Source organism: Urocitellus parryii, chromosome 15 (assembly GCF_045843805.1).
Source record: "Urocitellus parryii isolate mUroPar1 chromosome 15, mUroPar1.hap1, whole genome shotgun sequence".
NCBI classification, from domain to species: domain Eukaryota; kingdom Metazoa; phylum Chordata; class Mammalia; order Rodentia; family Sciuridae; genus Urocitellus; species Urocitellus parryii.
The window spans coordinates 11,361,283-11,376,796 of NC_135545.1; the positions used below are offsets into that span (position 1 = coordinate 11,361,283).

A 15,514-nucleotide genomic window follows, 5' to 3' on the forward strand; every position below is an offset into this window, starting at 1 on the left:
GGAGAGGAAGCCTAGAGGGCTCCTGGGCCCTTCCAACCTTCGAGCCCCTTCCAAATCCCCTCCACCCACTGCCACCTTTGAAGTGTCACATTTTGAGAGGTATCCTCTGTTCTGAGCCTCTGCCCTCCTCTGGCAGGACAAGAGGGGGCCCTCAGGCCTTGAAGGAATCTTGACTTAAGCTTTCTCCCCTCTAAAAAGCAGCGCAGGGATGTCACCCACCGTGAAACACTGGGGCAGGGTGGGAGGTAGAAGGTGGTCACAAGAAGGTGTCAGCTGCCCGGGAAGAGGTTGCTGGTGTTCCAGGAGCAAGTGCGACCTTGGCCTCCTCCCCAGGAGGACCGCCCAGGCTCCCATTCTGCCCCACCAGGTTTCGGGTGAGACATGTTTTCCACTCTGAATGGGGCCTAGGAGATGTGATGGGGCTGCAGCACCCCCAAAGGAGAGAGTTGTCAGATCTCAGGGTGTGATTAAGCCACCCTTTGGCCCACCAATTTTCCTGACATACGTCACTCCCACTGGCCTTCTTGTGTGCAAAGCAGAAGCTTCAGGACCTCACTCTGCTGCTCTCTAACCTTAACGCCCTCTGCCCCTGTCCCTGCTATGTCCTCCAGTCTAACCCTAGACTCTACCCAGACTTCAGCTTGATTCCCAGCTGCATTCTCAAGTCCATCCTACAAATAGGAGGAGGTGACCAGAGAAAGGTGGCAAGCAGCAAGTTGGGCACCAGGGGAACAAATGAATGGAAAAATTGCGGGAACTCTCTGCACCGACACCAACCGTGGAAAGGTGAGTGCTCACCCACCAAGCAGGAAGCTAAATAGGAGTGAGCTTACATGAACAGTTGATGTTGATGTCACCCCATTTCATAGAGGAGGGAACTGAGGCTCCAAAAGTGGTCTCACCTCTGCAAGAGCATGGTAAGGCAAAGAAGTGCCCTGATTGGGCCCAGATCTTAATGTCTCCAGGGTTCCTGTGTCTAATCTGGATCACTCCAACCTAATGGGCCCCATCTCTGCACGAATCTTATCTCCAACAATTGCTAATTCAAGCTCATCCTGATACCAACTCCTACCCTTCCTACCCCTGGACCCCAACACAAATCTGGGGTTCAGCCTTACCCATTCCCAGTACCCTTATTCACCCTGATCCCAGCTTATGCCCAGATGATCCAAGTTCTTCATCTGACCTTAACTCTCAACTGTCCTCAGCCCTTACTCACGCCCCACAGCTCATTCCAAAACCCCCACCTAAACTATGACCCCACCCCAATCAAAGGAGCTGTCCAACTCGAGTGTGATCTGCACCCAAGATATTTAAAGAAGGCCTGCTACAGTGAGGACTGGGAAGAACTCAGCAATAGGCACTCAGGGGAGAGTCTGGGGATTTTGCAATTGTGGATTACTCTGTGTGAACTGCTGCTTGTGTTTCAGATTCTTTTAGAATCTTAATTCAAAAGCCACGTCATGAATTGCTGGTGGGAGTGTAAATTGATACAAGCACTATTCAGGAAAACTGAAGAGACAGTTCCCTTGCACCTGCCCCCCCCACGCCATGACCCAGCACATCCACTCCTGGGCATCCACCCAAGAGAAACGCACATCCTGCCACTAAAGGGCACAGGCACAAATGTTTCCGCATACTTTTCATAATGGCCCCATACTGGAAAGAACCCAAGAGCCCATCAATGGGTGAACAGATAAACACAATGTGGTACATCCATACAATGAAACAGTCACAGCAATGAAAAAGAACAAGCTCCTGCTTCATGCACACTCCTGACTCTCACGGGCCGAGTGAAAGTGGCCAAACAAAGGCAGACACACAAGTGCTAATTCTAATACATGGAGTTCAAAACTCAAGCAAGCTGATCTCGAATGATCGAGGCTAGACTAGTAAGTACCTCTGGGGAGTGTCGACCATGAGGAAGCCCGTAGGATCAATACACAGGACAAAATTCATCAAGCTTCACACTTAAAAGTTGAGTACTTTACTGTATATACATTATGTTTTAACAAAAAGAAAAAAAAAATAAAGGTTTAAAAAAGGCACATAGTCCTATAAAGGTGTAGGCTGGGAGGGTGGGGGAGGACAGTGCTCAGAATGCTATGGGGGCTCAAGTTCCATTTCTGGGCACTGGAGATGGAGCACTGAATGCCTAATGATCGTTAGAAATCCAGGAAGATGTAAAGAGAGATGGGTTGGGGCTGCTCCGACTCGGGCAGCAAAGGCCTGATCCTAGCTCCTACTCAGGAAAACCTTAGCGCTATTCCAGGCAACCACTAACCATCACAGGGCCAAGCCTAAGCCCCCCCACCCCCGGCCCCCTTCCTCCAGCAATCCTTCCTACACCCAGCTCTCCCTGGCTCTAAACCTTTTTCCTTAAGAAAAGTCCAGGCCCCTCGGCCAGACTTCAGGGTGCAGCCTACTACCCTCGACAGTTCATCCTTACCATTCATGCATCCTGCTCTTTGACACCCCACCCAGCATCTCCCTCTGTTTGGGGGCTCTGCTTGACGAGGAGTGCAGATCTTGCAGGTGCTATACCCCTGCCTGGCTGGCAAATGCCAGCTCTCCTGTCCACAGATGGAGCAGCCTCCAGCCCACCACCACAGAAACTCCTTTGCTGTGGAGTGAATCTGTCCTCCCAAATTCGTATGATGAATTCTAAATCCCAGTACCTCCAAATGTAACTGCATTTGGAGATCAAGTCTTTACAGACGTAAGTAAGGTAAGAATGAGGCTATTAGGGTGGGCCCCAATCCAATCTGACTGGTGTCCTTATAAAAAGAGAAAATTGGGACACAGACTCACAGAGAAAAGACACAGAGAAGACTGTCACCTACAAGCCAAGGAAGTAGGCCTCAAAGAAACCAACCTTACCAACACCTTGATCTCCGGCTTCTAATTTCCAGAATTTCAAGAAAATAAATTTCTGTTGTTTTAGTCATCTAGTCTACGGTACTTCGTTATGACAGCCCTAGCAAATTAATTCATCCTCTCACACCCCCTTCCTCAATCCCCCAGGGCTGTGGTGTCTTCTTCATCAGACCCGGGGACAGGCCTATCTGACTCATGGCTGGGTCTCCAGCCTCACCAGCCCAGAACCAGTGATGTGTTTGCAGAACACCCCTCCCCGCAACTTCTGCTGACTCCTACTTGTTCCTACCCTGCCCTGCTGTTTCCCTGCCATTTAACAAATATTCCCTAAGTCCTTGGTATGTGCTGGTCCCTCTGCCTGGAATGCTGTCCCCCACTCTGTCCACCTCCTACTTATCCTTCAGGACTGCCCTCTAGGAAGCCGGGGATCTTGCCCTGCTGCTTTTGCCCTGGCTTTCCTTGCCCCGGCATCTCCCGTCACTGGCTCAGAGGCTGTAGCCTTCCAGTCCCCCATGTGTCTTTCCCATCAGAGCAGGTCTGATCTTGGGGCCCTCCACTGCCCAGCAGAGGACATGCAGGTTGACAGCCAAAGATGGCCGGGTCCTGACCTCCCTCCTTCAGACCTTTCCCTCTGCTCTTTCCTACAGGGACCCTTTCCTGCTCTACTGCGCTCCTGCCCCTCTTCAAGGCCTGGCTCACGAATCCCCTCCTATATGAAGTCATCCCTCACCCCCAGGCTGTCAGTGTCTCTTTCATGTAGGTTCCCCCAGTGACTCTGTTCCCACCCCTTGACTGTGGGTTCCTTGAGGACCCAGGTTGGAATCACTGCTGTGCAGGACTCAGGCTGTGTCTTTGAAATGAGTGAAAGCCTGAGAGGATTCCCCATGCTGTCCAAGCAAGACCCTGTCTTTGCTGTCACCTGACGACACCTCAATCCTCTGCCCCCAGCTCCAAAGCAATTCTGCCTAAACTTTTAAGTTAAGATTCACTCCGCAGGGTTAGCAGCTAAAGGCAAAAGCAGTTTGAGGGAAAATGTCCTCCATTCAGTTTCCTTCATTCTCCCTAAATTTTCTAGACTACTCCCACGAGGCCCCAGTACTCACCACCCAGTCCTTGGCCGGGGCATAGCAAATTAAGTACTTCCCTTGGCCAAGGTGTCTCTCTCTCTTTTGTACTGGGGATTGAACCCAGGGAAACTGAGCCGCTAAGCCACATCCTCAGTCCTTTTTAATATTTTATTTAGAGACAGGGTCTCTCTGAGTTGGTTAGGGTCTTGCTAAGTTGCTGAGACTAGCTTTGAACACACGATCCTCTTGCCTCAGCCTCTCGAGCCGCTTGGGATTATAGGTGCCAAGCTATCTCTCGATCATCCTTTCTCCCTTATCAGAGTGCAATTCAAGGGAAGGGTAAAGTCATTCCTATCAAGGCTGAATAGGGGCTCCATTTTTACCATGCACCAAAAGCTAAATGATGCGTGGACAAGGACTCCAGGGCATCGTCCATCAGGGACCAGGGACCTAGAGAGGCCATGGAAGACTTTGCTTCAACCTCTGCCCAGGCAGGAATGCTTCATGCCCTGCCCTTGACTTTATGAAAATTCTGGTGCCGCTTTTTTTGTTTGAGTTTTTTTTTTTTTTTTTTTTTTTGGTTTGGGGGATTGAGCCCAGGGGGAGCTTAACCACTTAACTATATCCCCAGCCCCCTTTTTACGTTTTATTTAGAGACAGGGTCTCACTGAGTTGCTTAGCTTAGCACCTCGCTGTTGCTGAAGCTGGCTTTGAACTTGTGATCCTCCTGCCTCAGTCTCCTGTTCCCCTAGGATTACAAGCATGTGCCATTGTGCCCAGCCAACTGGTTTTAATGGAACAAGGTGTGACATGCCATCTGATTTAAACACACACACACACCATGTGCTCCCAATGATTCTGATATGCTCCAGTGCCCTGGCATCTCCAGAAGTCCCTCTCTAAGTTTCACTTGAATAGAAAAGTTGGTTGGTTACTTAGGATTATGACCCTCTCTGACTTTCCAAGGAGTGTGTAATTTTTTGGAGGAACTGGACACCAATAGCAATGCATGACTAGGCCCCTTAGAGCCACACCTTGAATCCCACCACTCTTAGGCCAGATCCACCCAGGGCTGCCCTGCCCTGAGTTCATCCACTGCCCTAGGCCTGGGACTCTGGGTCCCTTCCACCCTCCCCGACCCTCCCTCCCCGGACTTTCACTTCTCCTCTGCATTTCCCCCAGCCAGTTTTAGCAGACTTAGGCGAGCTTCTCGTTAAGCACTTACCGAAAATAAGGCTAAATATAGAGGGCCCAAGGACTGCCCCTCACCCTTCCTGGCCCCGCTTGGCCTGTCCCCTGGGTCCTCTGCCTCTACAGCCCGCCTTGATACTAGCTATGCCCTGGGAGCCCCTGTGGGCAGGGTTGATGCTGCCGGGAACCTCTGTGGGTCCAGCTGGCCCAGCCCCCGGCCTCCCCAGGAGCAGCACCTCCCACCCTCCCCCAACCCCACAGCTGTCCCTGGTGGCCTCAAGGGAGTGAGCATTTCTGAGCTGTCAAGAGGGAGGGATAGCCATGCAGGCAGCAGACACAACAAGAGAGGTGGCCTCCAGCTGTGCCAACAATAGGCAAGAACTCCACATCACACAACACAGCCACAGCCAAGCAGGGCCTGGCCAACACACACAAGACAGAGGTGTGCACAGATTCCAGACAGGAATGTTCACAGGTCTGCTGATAAAGACAGATGCCTAGTTGTGATGCCAGGGGAAGTTATGCAAAACATATACCCAGATGTTACACACTTATACACGGTCGTACCCAGAGTCACACACACACATGGATGTGCATGATGCCCAGAGCCTCACGGAGATAGATAGATATGCACACGCAAGTCACAGATGCACACATAGACATGCCCAAACATGCACACACTCACATATACAGAGTCACTTCATTTTGGACAAGATGACCAGAGCAGACCCCTGGGCCAGTTCACAGATGTGAAGTGAGAGTCCATGTAGGATGAGGAATCTGTCAAAGGCTGCACAATGTATTAATTCATGTCTGGGCAGGGAAAATCCAGGCCAGTCCACCCAGGTAGGGCTGTTTTGTGAAAAATTGCAAGTAAAGAGTCTAACTTGCTGCATATCACCTATGCAGTCCTCATTTGGTCCCTGACAGAGACGAGTCAGTGGTGGAATAGATACCGTGCATGTGAAGACACTATGAATCTTGTGTCCACAATACACAGGCACACAAACACACACACACATACACAGCTGACTATGCAGTCAATAAACACATGCCATCCTTTAAATAGTCTTCCTCCTTTACCAGGCACGGTGGCACACACCTGTAATTCCAGTAGCTTGGGAGGCCGAGGCAGGAGGATCACAAGTTCAAAGTCAGCCTCGGCAACTTCACAAGGCCCTAAGCAACTTAATGAGACCCTGTCTGAAGATTAAAATTTAAAAAGGAATGGGGATGTGGCTCAGTGGTTAAGCACTCTGGGTACAATTTCTGGTACCCCCTCAAAAAAAAAAAAAAGGAAGAAAAAAAAAGAAACATCTTTCTCCCGTCCCACCCCCTCCTTACCTCCTGGGCCCTGCTCACACCAATTCATACTTCATATCCCAGCTCAGACAGTCCCCTCCTCTAGAAAGCACTCTCTGACCCTGCACTAGCTGAACTGGATATTTTCTGGCCTCCTACTACCCCCATGCCTCCCCAATTCCTGCCTTGATCATTCTGTAGGATCACTGGTGACAGGTCTGTCTTCTCCACTGAACTTGGGGCTCCAGGAGGGCAGACATGAAGCTGCCTTTTTCACTTGTATTTCCAACACCCAGAACAGAACCACTCAATAAATATGTGTTGGTAAAGGATCACAGTGATTCCCACATACACTGGTGCACATAGGAGGACATACATCAAGCCAAGATTCACACCCACAGACACCCAGAAACGTGACATACCCACAGTCATGCCCATACAGCCACAAATGAAAGAATCATGAAGTACCAAGTACTTGCCACATTCCAGGCACTATGCTAAGCATATTACACATGTCATCTCATTTAACATTCCCATCAATACTGTCAAGTGATAATCCTCACTGTGCCGAGATATGTGCATTCTACTCAGTGAACTAACAAATATAAATCATATTATACAGTGCCTGGCACACAGAGTTCACTTAGGCAACTGACATCTGGTGGAGGAGGCATTTAATAAGTACACAAATATATAATGAAATTTCAGGCATCAATAAGTGCTATGAAGAAAAGAAAAGGCAGGTGAGGGGACTGAGAGAGGCTTATTGCTAATTTACACAGGGATATCAGACCTCTGAGGCGGTGACAGCTGAGGGGAAAGAAGTAAGTCAAGAGAGCATTGCCAAGGCCACCTTACAATGCCACACATAGCCCCCTACACCAGCTCATACACTTGCTAATGTGCTCATAAGAACCACCCTCAGAAGATTCAGAACTACTGCACACACATATACAGATACACCAGGACCTGTACACAGATGCATACATACGCTCAAAAGAATGGCAATACCCAAGTCCAGCAACTTAGCCTGCCAACCCCTTACCAGCCCCACCCAAGTATCACCCACATCGCCCACCCCACTGGTTTTCCATACACCGTCTCACTACTAACACCTGGCTCTGTCCCTTCCTCCCAGAGACCCCTTAGAACAGGGCAATAGACATGGGGACAAAGGTTGGAAGCTTCAATGCCTGCTGTGAAAAGGGAGGAAAAGGAGCCAGGGAGTGAGTGTGTGTGTGTGTGTGTGTGTGTGTGTGTGTGTGTGTGTGTGTGGCGGGGAGCCAGCCTGGGAAGAGGGGGAATAGCTGGAGTACAGAGCAGGACAAAAGAGAGAGCTAAGAAGGGATGGCAGGGGGGTCAGCGGAGTTGCCAGCACAACAAACCCAAATGTGCTCAACCTGTCCTTCCCCCCAGTGCATAGGCACCTGCCCCTTACCTGGAGCCCCCATGCTGGAGTGAACCATACTGCCCGCCCCACCAGGGCTGGGGGAACAACTGTGTCATCTCCCCGCCCTCTCTGGGGGCCAGCCCTCCTTGCCGGAAGTCACCCAGGGAGGAAACCACAGGGCTGGTCCGCCCCCTTCGGAAGGGAAAATACCCTGGCCCACAGACCTGCTCCAGCAGCCTAGCTGACCCCAAATCATGTGTGTGCGTGTTTGGGGGGTGGGAGTTAGTGAGATGGAAAGAAAGCAGGCTGGAAGAGTTGACTCCTGGGGCTGCAACCCCGGGAGATGCCTACAACAGTGACCTCAGCCCTCTCACTGACCCCCATGGGGAACAGGAGACATGGGTCTGGGAGAGAAGGTAGGCTGGTAGCAATAACAGCAATAACAAACCCTAGCTGGCAGTTTATTGGGGGCGGATCTTCCCAGTGCCTGGCCTCGCGCATCATACTTGACAGGAGTCTTCTGGAGCAGCGGGCATAGTTATTTGTCCCGTTTTACAGACGAAAAGACTGAGGATCAGAAAGGTGAAAAGCAGCTTTCTGAAGGGGCCCAAGGTCAAAAAGCGATGAAGCCAAAAAACAGGACACTGGGGATGACCAAACCCTGCACCTGTGCACAGGTAAGCCATCCAGGGTCACTAGTGGGAAGAAATAGTGCCTGTGGGGAGTGGCAGCACCGGCGGAGAGTCGGGTCTTAGTCTGGGCCGGTAAGAAGTCGGTCAGGAGGCAAATGCGGACGTCCAAGGCTGTGTGGTGGAGGAGCCCGCTCAGTGCTCTGGAGCCTGAGGGCTGGCCCTGCGCGCTGCGGAGCTCGCAGCCTAGTGCCTACCTCCGTGACCGCCAGAGGGCGGCAGCGCCCCGCCAATGGGCTGGAGGGCGGGGCTGGCTGCGGAGGAAGAGCCCCTCCCTCCCCTCCCCTCGCGGTCTCCCCACCCTGCCCCCGCCCCCGCGCGCACACCTGCGAGGGTCACACAAAGGCGCAGGACTCCCCGCGTACCGCGGAGCAGACAAAGGCGCGCCAAAGCCTCGGGCCTCTTCCTTATCTCGACGTACAGGGTCCGAGGATGCAAAATCGCAAGGCGCCTCCAAATACCTCTCCTGCGGCCCGGGACTCCCCGGGACACGCTGTGCCCCACGCTGTGGGGGCCCCCCAAACCACACGTCGGTAAACACACGTTTGGACTCACCCAGACCTACACATACACGAAAGTGTTTCTACACGTGGACCCTAGCACTTCAAACACACACACAGACTCCTATGAACATATCTCTGTGCACATGGCCCCAGTCCTCCCTCCTGACCATGGTCACTCCCTTATACAGACACCTTCTTCTACTCCTCAATGTGGACCCTTGGGCACAAGGTCACATCTACACATATGACCAGTCCAGGTCTGGCTACGTGTATCTACATTCACACACATGCACACCCACAAGGGATGTGATAGACAAGCACAACTACATGGGTGCCCTCCCCATCTGCACATGGCCAGTCACCTGGATACACCTGGGCAGGCAGCTGGGCATGACAGCGATGACCACAGTTCTCCCATCTGCACAGGGAGGACAGTTTCTAGGCTCCTACACTCCACAACATTCCATACCGTCAAGGCCATTGCACAGAGGACACCCACAGACCACACAGCGTCTGGCTGCAGGGTTCTACACATGAAGGTCTTTCAGATAGCAGTCTGGTGGCAGTGGGCTACTGGAGCCTTGTCTTAGAGCTGCATTTGCCCAGTGAGCTCTGATTTTCACTTAGGATTTATGTTTGGGGGGGTTGGAAATGGGGGTCATATGACATTAATGGGGCAAAATACACTGGACACCCCTATGCTCCACCCTGAACATATTCAGCTTCATCAAAGTGAGAAGCACACTTTTACACATGACTCCAGGCCAGCCCCTTAAGTGGAGCAAGGAGAGGACCACCCACTTCTAGGGCAGTGCTCCCAAGTCTGAAGGGGAGTCCAGGAGCTGGGAAGGCCTTACTTGCTCCCTCGGGGGATGAAATCACCACTCCTGTCCTGTTGGCTTTACTGTTATTGCCTCAGACCAGAGCTCAATCCCTGGGCCTGAATGAGGCGACCTGGGGTGGGCCTGCCCAAGAGAGAACAGAGGGGCAGAATTTGGGACACAGTAGGTAGGTAGGACTTGACAGCTGGGAATGGAGAGACCTAGGCAGGGGGAGATGGTGGCCTCCCTGACAGAGAAGGGGACTCAAGCCAAGCTGAACAAGGCAGGTAGGACACAGGCACTGGGGAGCAGTGGGGGCCACTCGAGGTGTAGGGAGCCTGCAGGGAGGCGGCACAGGGGAGGCCAGGCTGGGCTCAGGGCTGAGCGGTAATTAAAGGAGACGTAGGGGGCTCCCCAGGGCCAGCGGGGCTGGTAACTGACACGCGGGCCCCATTGCTCCGCTCATATTTCTCGCCGGATCGATACGTTTGACTCCCGACAAGACAATAATCGCTTGTACGCGGCTGGCGAGTCGATCAAATACATTATTAGAGCGAGGTCCCCCGGGGGCCCGCTGGAGAGTGGGGGGGCAGCAGCCAGCCCACCGGGGACAGCAGAGAGAGATTCTTCACCCCTTAGGGCCCCCCTGCCATGGCCTATTCCTCCTGGCCACCCCTGGGGACACTCTCTGTGGCTCAGTTCCCCAGTATCTCTCTGGACTCCTGTTATCTTTAGCAGTTTTTCTGCTCAGCCTTCAGCCTCATCCCTGCTCTATGTGGAGACCCAAAGGGCCTTTCCCCATAGATGCTGGCCTCATCTGTAGGGTTCTAGCATGTGGGAGTTCAGAGGGGCACCTCAGAACCCTTGCCTGGTGGGAGACAGGGAAACTAAGTCACAGGCCATATTCTGAGTCCATGACTGGACTTGGAAGTGAACCTGGGCCCCAGATTCATTAGCACCAATTTTTCTCTGCCTGGCCTCCCTTCTGCATCTAAGCACATTGGCCTTCAGCAGAGTCCAGGCCAGGGACAGCCTCCGAGGGATAGTGAGAGCTGGCTTAGAGACCTACATGGGCAGGAAAACAAGGATGGTAGGAATGGCAGACAAACCCACAAAGAGAAGTGTGGCCAACCCTGCTGCAGGCCAGGCGGTCCGTCAGGGGCCTCAGTGACCCTCAAACCATGCCCAGCCTCAGCTCTGGCCCACCGCAGGCAGTGCTTGCCCATCTCTTGCCCACTTTCCTATTTTCTGGGCTCAGAACTACTTCCTATTGACATGCTACCTCACCCCCTGGATCTGAGGTTCCCTCAGGACTATTTCTTCAACAGCCCCAAGTCAAAGTCAAGTCCCATATGAATCGACCAGCATCCAGGGACTCAAAATATTTCTTTACCTTTTCCTCCTCACTATCGTCATCAACACTAGCAGTAGCAGCAGCATCACTGTCTATTCTGTGCTATTTGAACCAATAAATTATTCCTAAACCTTCACAACAGTCTGAAGAGGTAAGGTTTGTTATCATCCCCCATTTTGTTGGTGGGGTTCAGAGAGTAGAGTCATCTGACCTAAGTCACATTGCGTGTGAGTGGTAGAGTATGAATTCAAATCTGGGTCCATTCTCCCCACAGCTTGTTCTCTCTCTGCTCTGCCATGGACCTCCTTTTAGACTTTGGAAGCCTCCCCATCATCCAGTGGACAACAGGAATAGCCACTCTGTCCACTCAGGAACACTGGAATCCTCCACAGCCCCCACCCAACTCTGACAGCTCTTAGAGCCAGTTTCTGGATGTTCAGCAAGGAACTAGACTCCTTCTGACCCCATCTGGTCCTGCCTCAAAGTAAGCCAACCCTTCTCCAGTTCCTTATTCCATACATTTCCTACATGTTTCTGGGTTCTGAGCCCTGTGCTGGGAGCAGAGGACCCAGAAATGAGCTAGACCTGACTGCACTCAAGGAGCTCATGGTGTGGGGGGGAAGACATGCAGATAAAATATCTGCTAGTCCATCCCTCAGTCAGTATCCAGGAAATGCTAAAGAACAGGTGAAGGACCCAGGCACAGTGGCACATGCCTGTAATCCTAGCGACTTGGGAGGCTGAGACAGGAGGATCATGATTTCAAAGCCAGCCTCAGCAAGTTAGCGAGGCCCTAAGAAACTCAGTGAGACCATGTCTCTAGATAAAACATAAAACAGGGCTGAGGATGTGGCTCCGTGGCTAAGCATCCCTGGGTTCAATCCTCAGTACCAAAAAAAAAAAAAAAAAAAATAGAATAGATAAAGGAGCTTAAATGGATGGTGGCACATTGCAAAAATCTGTCCCAAGGAGGTAACATTTACTTTGTAATTCAGCACAGTATTCAGGATGCAAAAGATGTGGAGAAAAGCATTCCAGGCAGTGTGAACAGAAGAGGTGGTGGCCCTAAAGCAGCAAGCAACATGAAAATTCCAGGAACTGAAAATCAGCCTGTTCAGCAGGTACACAGTGAATGAGGAAGAGGATATGGTGATGAGGTGAAGAGGTGCAGGGCCAGGCCACACAGGGCCAGGCCACACAGGGCCTTGCAGCCCCTGGCAAGAATTATGGAATTTGACTCAAGAACAGTGGGACACCATGAGAGAGTTTTAAGCAGGGAAATGACATGATTTTGTGAACATTTTAATGGATGATTATGGCTATGGTGGTGGGGGTACACCAAAGAACCAGAAGGTGAGGGGGTCAGCCATGAGGAAGCTGATACAGTGTCCACATGAGGGATGATGAGGACAGAACCAGGAAAGTGGCAGTGGGGGAGGAAAGAAGGAGGTGCCTCTGGAAGAAATTTTCTGTGCAGACAAAGCAGGATTTGGTAGCTAGATAAATCTGGGGTGTGGAAGAGAGGAAGGAGTCAAGAGTGAGCCCAGCTACTTGGAAGTAGTTCCTGCCATAGGAAGATGGGGGAGGAGGGAGAGCTTAAGCTCAGCTGAGAAAGATCAGGACCCAGAGAGACAAGAACCTTAAGGATGGATTTGATGTTGCAGATGGAGGGCTGCTGAGAGGGAGGTTCTGAGTGAGGAAGAGCCACCGGGGACTGGTATGGAGACAGGCTGGTGGGGTGAATCTGGAGGCAGGATGACCAGTGCTGAGACTGGACACTGGTCCAGGCAGCCAAGGAAGACTGAAACATGAGGTGAAGGTGAGGATACAAACTCAATCTACAGTCACTAGGGACCAGGAGATCAAAGGGCAGGGGGATGCTAGGCTATCTCTGACGGACATTGGGAAGGGGAACAAATTTGGGGGAAGATCAGAAAGAAGCACCTTGGAATCAGTAAGGTCTATGGATCAGACAACCAGTGATGCTTAATAAACCACACTGACACAAGGCACTGGTCATACCCACTACTACCCGAGCTTCCCAAATCCACCAGAATGTACAGTCACCTCAAGTAAGAAGAGAAGTTCTGTGCTGTGGCTCAAAAAACATAAAAATCAGAAGACCAGGTTGCTATTTTACAACTGGACATCTGATAACTTAGGGACAGCCTCCCTGTACACTCTGGGCCTCAGTTTCCCAACTCTAAGAGGAAGGTAGGCTAAAGGGATACTGTTAAGACTTCTTTCAGCTCTAAAATTCTGTGGCTTGAAAGAAGCAAGAAAGGTAAGAAATACTGATGATCAGCTCAAACAGAAAGAGAATGAATTGCAGGTCTACTCTATGGAAGACCTCACTGAGTTTATTTAGAATCCCTTGATTCCTCACTGCCACCTTAGAAGTAAGGACTCTTAATATCCCATTTTAAAGATGAGGAAATTGAGGCCCACAGTCACCTGAAGTCTTTCTGACCTCCAAGCCTGTGCTTAAATTGCTGTGTTGAGCTCATTGCTCTTACCCTAACACACGTCTCTCTCAGATTGTAGGTCCCCCAAGAACACAGTCCTTCATCTCCATTGCCACATACTCACTGGTCTCCAAAGGAGCAGATTCCTAGAGTCTCCTCACTGTACCCATGGACACCCCCTGCTGCACCCAGACTTTCCATTGCACGTGTGCACACACATGCACATGCACACATGCATCCTGCTCTGCTCCAGCTCTGACTTCCCCGCTTCCAGCATCTCAGTGACCACTATTGTCTCGCCTGTGCAGGGAGCTGTCCAAAGGCTGAAATGAATCTCCTTAGTCCAGACCCTTATTCTTGTCCACACAGGGCCTTCTGGGGACTCCTGGATGCCCCCAGGACAAATCAAATCCCCATACCATGGGCTCAAGAGCTTTGAAGGGCCTCTGTCCACACAAGCACCAAACTCCAGCTACACTGGAGGAACTGAGTTCATCTCCACCTTGGGGCCTTTGACCTGGTTGATGCTCTTGAATGCCACCCACCTCCTCCCAGTTTTCTCATCCTTTAGGATTCAGCTTGGAGCCAGGTGTGATGGCGTACATCTGTAATCCTAGTGGCTTGGGAGGCTGAGACAGGAGGATCACAAGTTCAAAGCCAGCCTCAGAAAAACTGAGGCTCTAAGCAAGGGCCCTGTCTCTAAATAAAATACAAAATAGGGCTGGGGATGTGGCTCAGTGGTTGAGTGCCCCTGAGTTCAATCCCTGGTACCTTCCTCCCTACCAAATAAGATTCATCTCAGAGGTCACTTCCTTAGAGGGCACTATGTTCATCACATTCTACTAAAATATTCATTTTTATTTTCTTCATGGGCTTTGGAATTTAATTACTATCTAGCTGTTTTAGTATTTTGCCATCTAAAATGTAAGCTCTCTGAAAGCAGGTGTTCTTTTCTGTTTTTTTCACCATGGTATCCTAATGTTATCAGTGCTGGGCTTGAACCCTGTTATTGATGAATGAGCAAATCCCTCCAGGCTTCCATGGCCCACAAACTGAAGTCTATGGCTGGATCTCCAAGCCCAAATGGATATGCCCCCTGTCAACCTCTTCAGCCATTTGCCCTCTGAGTTCACCTTCAAGCTTTGCTCAGCAACAAGGATTACGATGCGTGCCGTGTCCCTCCTGCCTGCTTTATCTTCCACACAGATTCTACCTCCTGCTCAAATCTCCCCTCTCTGGAAGCCTTCCCTGACTCCACCAGAAACCCAATCAATAGGAAGGACCCCAGTCTTCCTACAGGACCAGGCAGCACCCCTGGGCCTTAGCACTATTCGTACTGTCTTGAGTTGCTTCCCAGTGAGGCTGTCCCCTGCAGCCTGTGATATTCTTAAGGATAGGACTGGGTTCGATTCATTATTGTTGAGTTGGGACCCAGCATATATCCAGGGCTCCAAAATGTATTGAATGAGGACATTTTCCCCATAGACTAAGTATAAGTATACATATACATGAATATTATGACTAGTTTCAGGGTTAGACAGATTAAATGGATTCTCCCACTTATTTGCTTTATAACTAGGTCAAGGACTTCCCTCTCTGAGTTGCAGGTTCCTTATCTGTGAAATGGAGGCAGTAACACAGGATGACAAGAACTTCATTCATGTTAAGTATAAACTTGCCATCATGCCATAAGTACAAAAGAGTTCATTAAATCAAGGTCTGAGTGAAGGGAAGGGAGGGGATATGGGGGTGGAAAGGATAATAGAATGAATTGGATATTATGACCCTATGTGCATACATGATCACATGACCTGTGTGACTCTACATCATGTACAACCAGAAGAATGAGAAGTTA

General features: G+C 50.9%; 1 protein-coding gene across 11 annotated transcripts in view; it reads right to left on the reverse strand.

The window, feature by feature from the left end:
* Pou2f2 (POU class 2 homeobox 2) overlaps positions 1-7,903 on the reverse strand; it is a 33,381-nt gene extending 25,478 nt beyond the window's left edge. For all 11 annotated transcript variants that reach the window (XM_026403789.1, XM_077793090.1, XM_077793089.1 and 8 more), the window contains exon 1: positions 7,876-7,903. In XM_026403789.1, coding sequence (XP_026259574.1) covers positions 7,876-7,903 — 28 coding nt within the window. The remainder of the gene's footprint in view (positions 1-7,875) is intronic.
* Between the last annotated feature and the right edge of the window lie 7,611 nt (positions 7,904-15,514).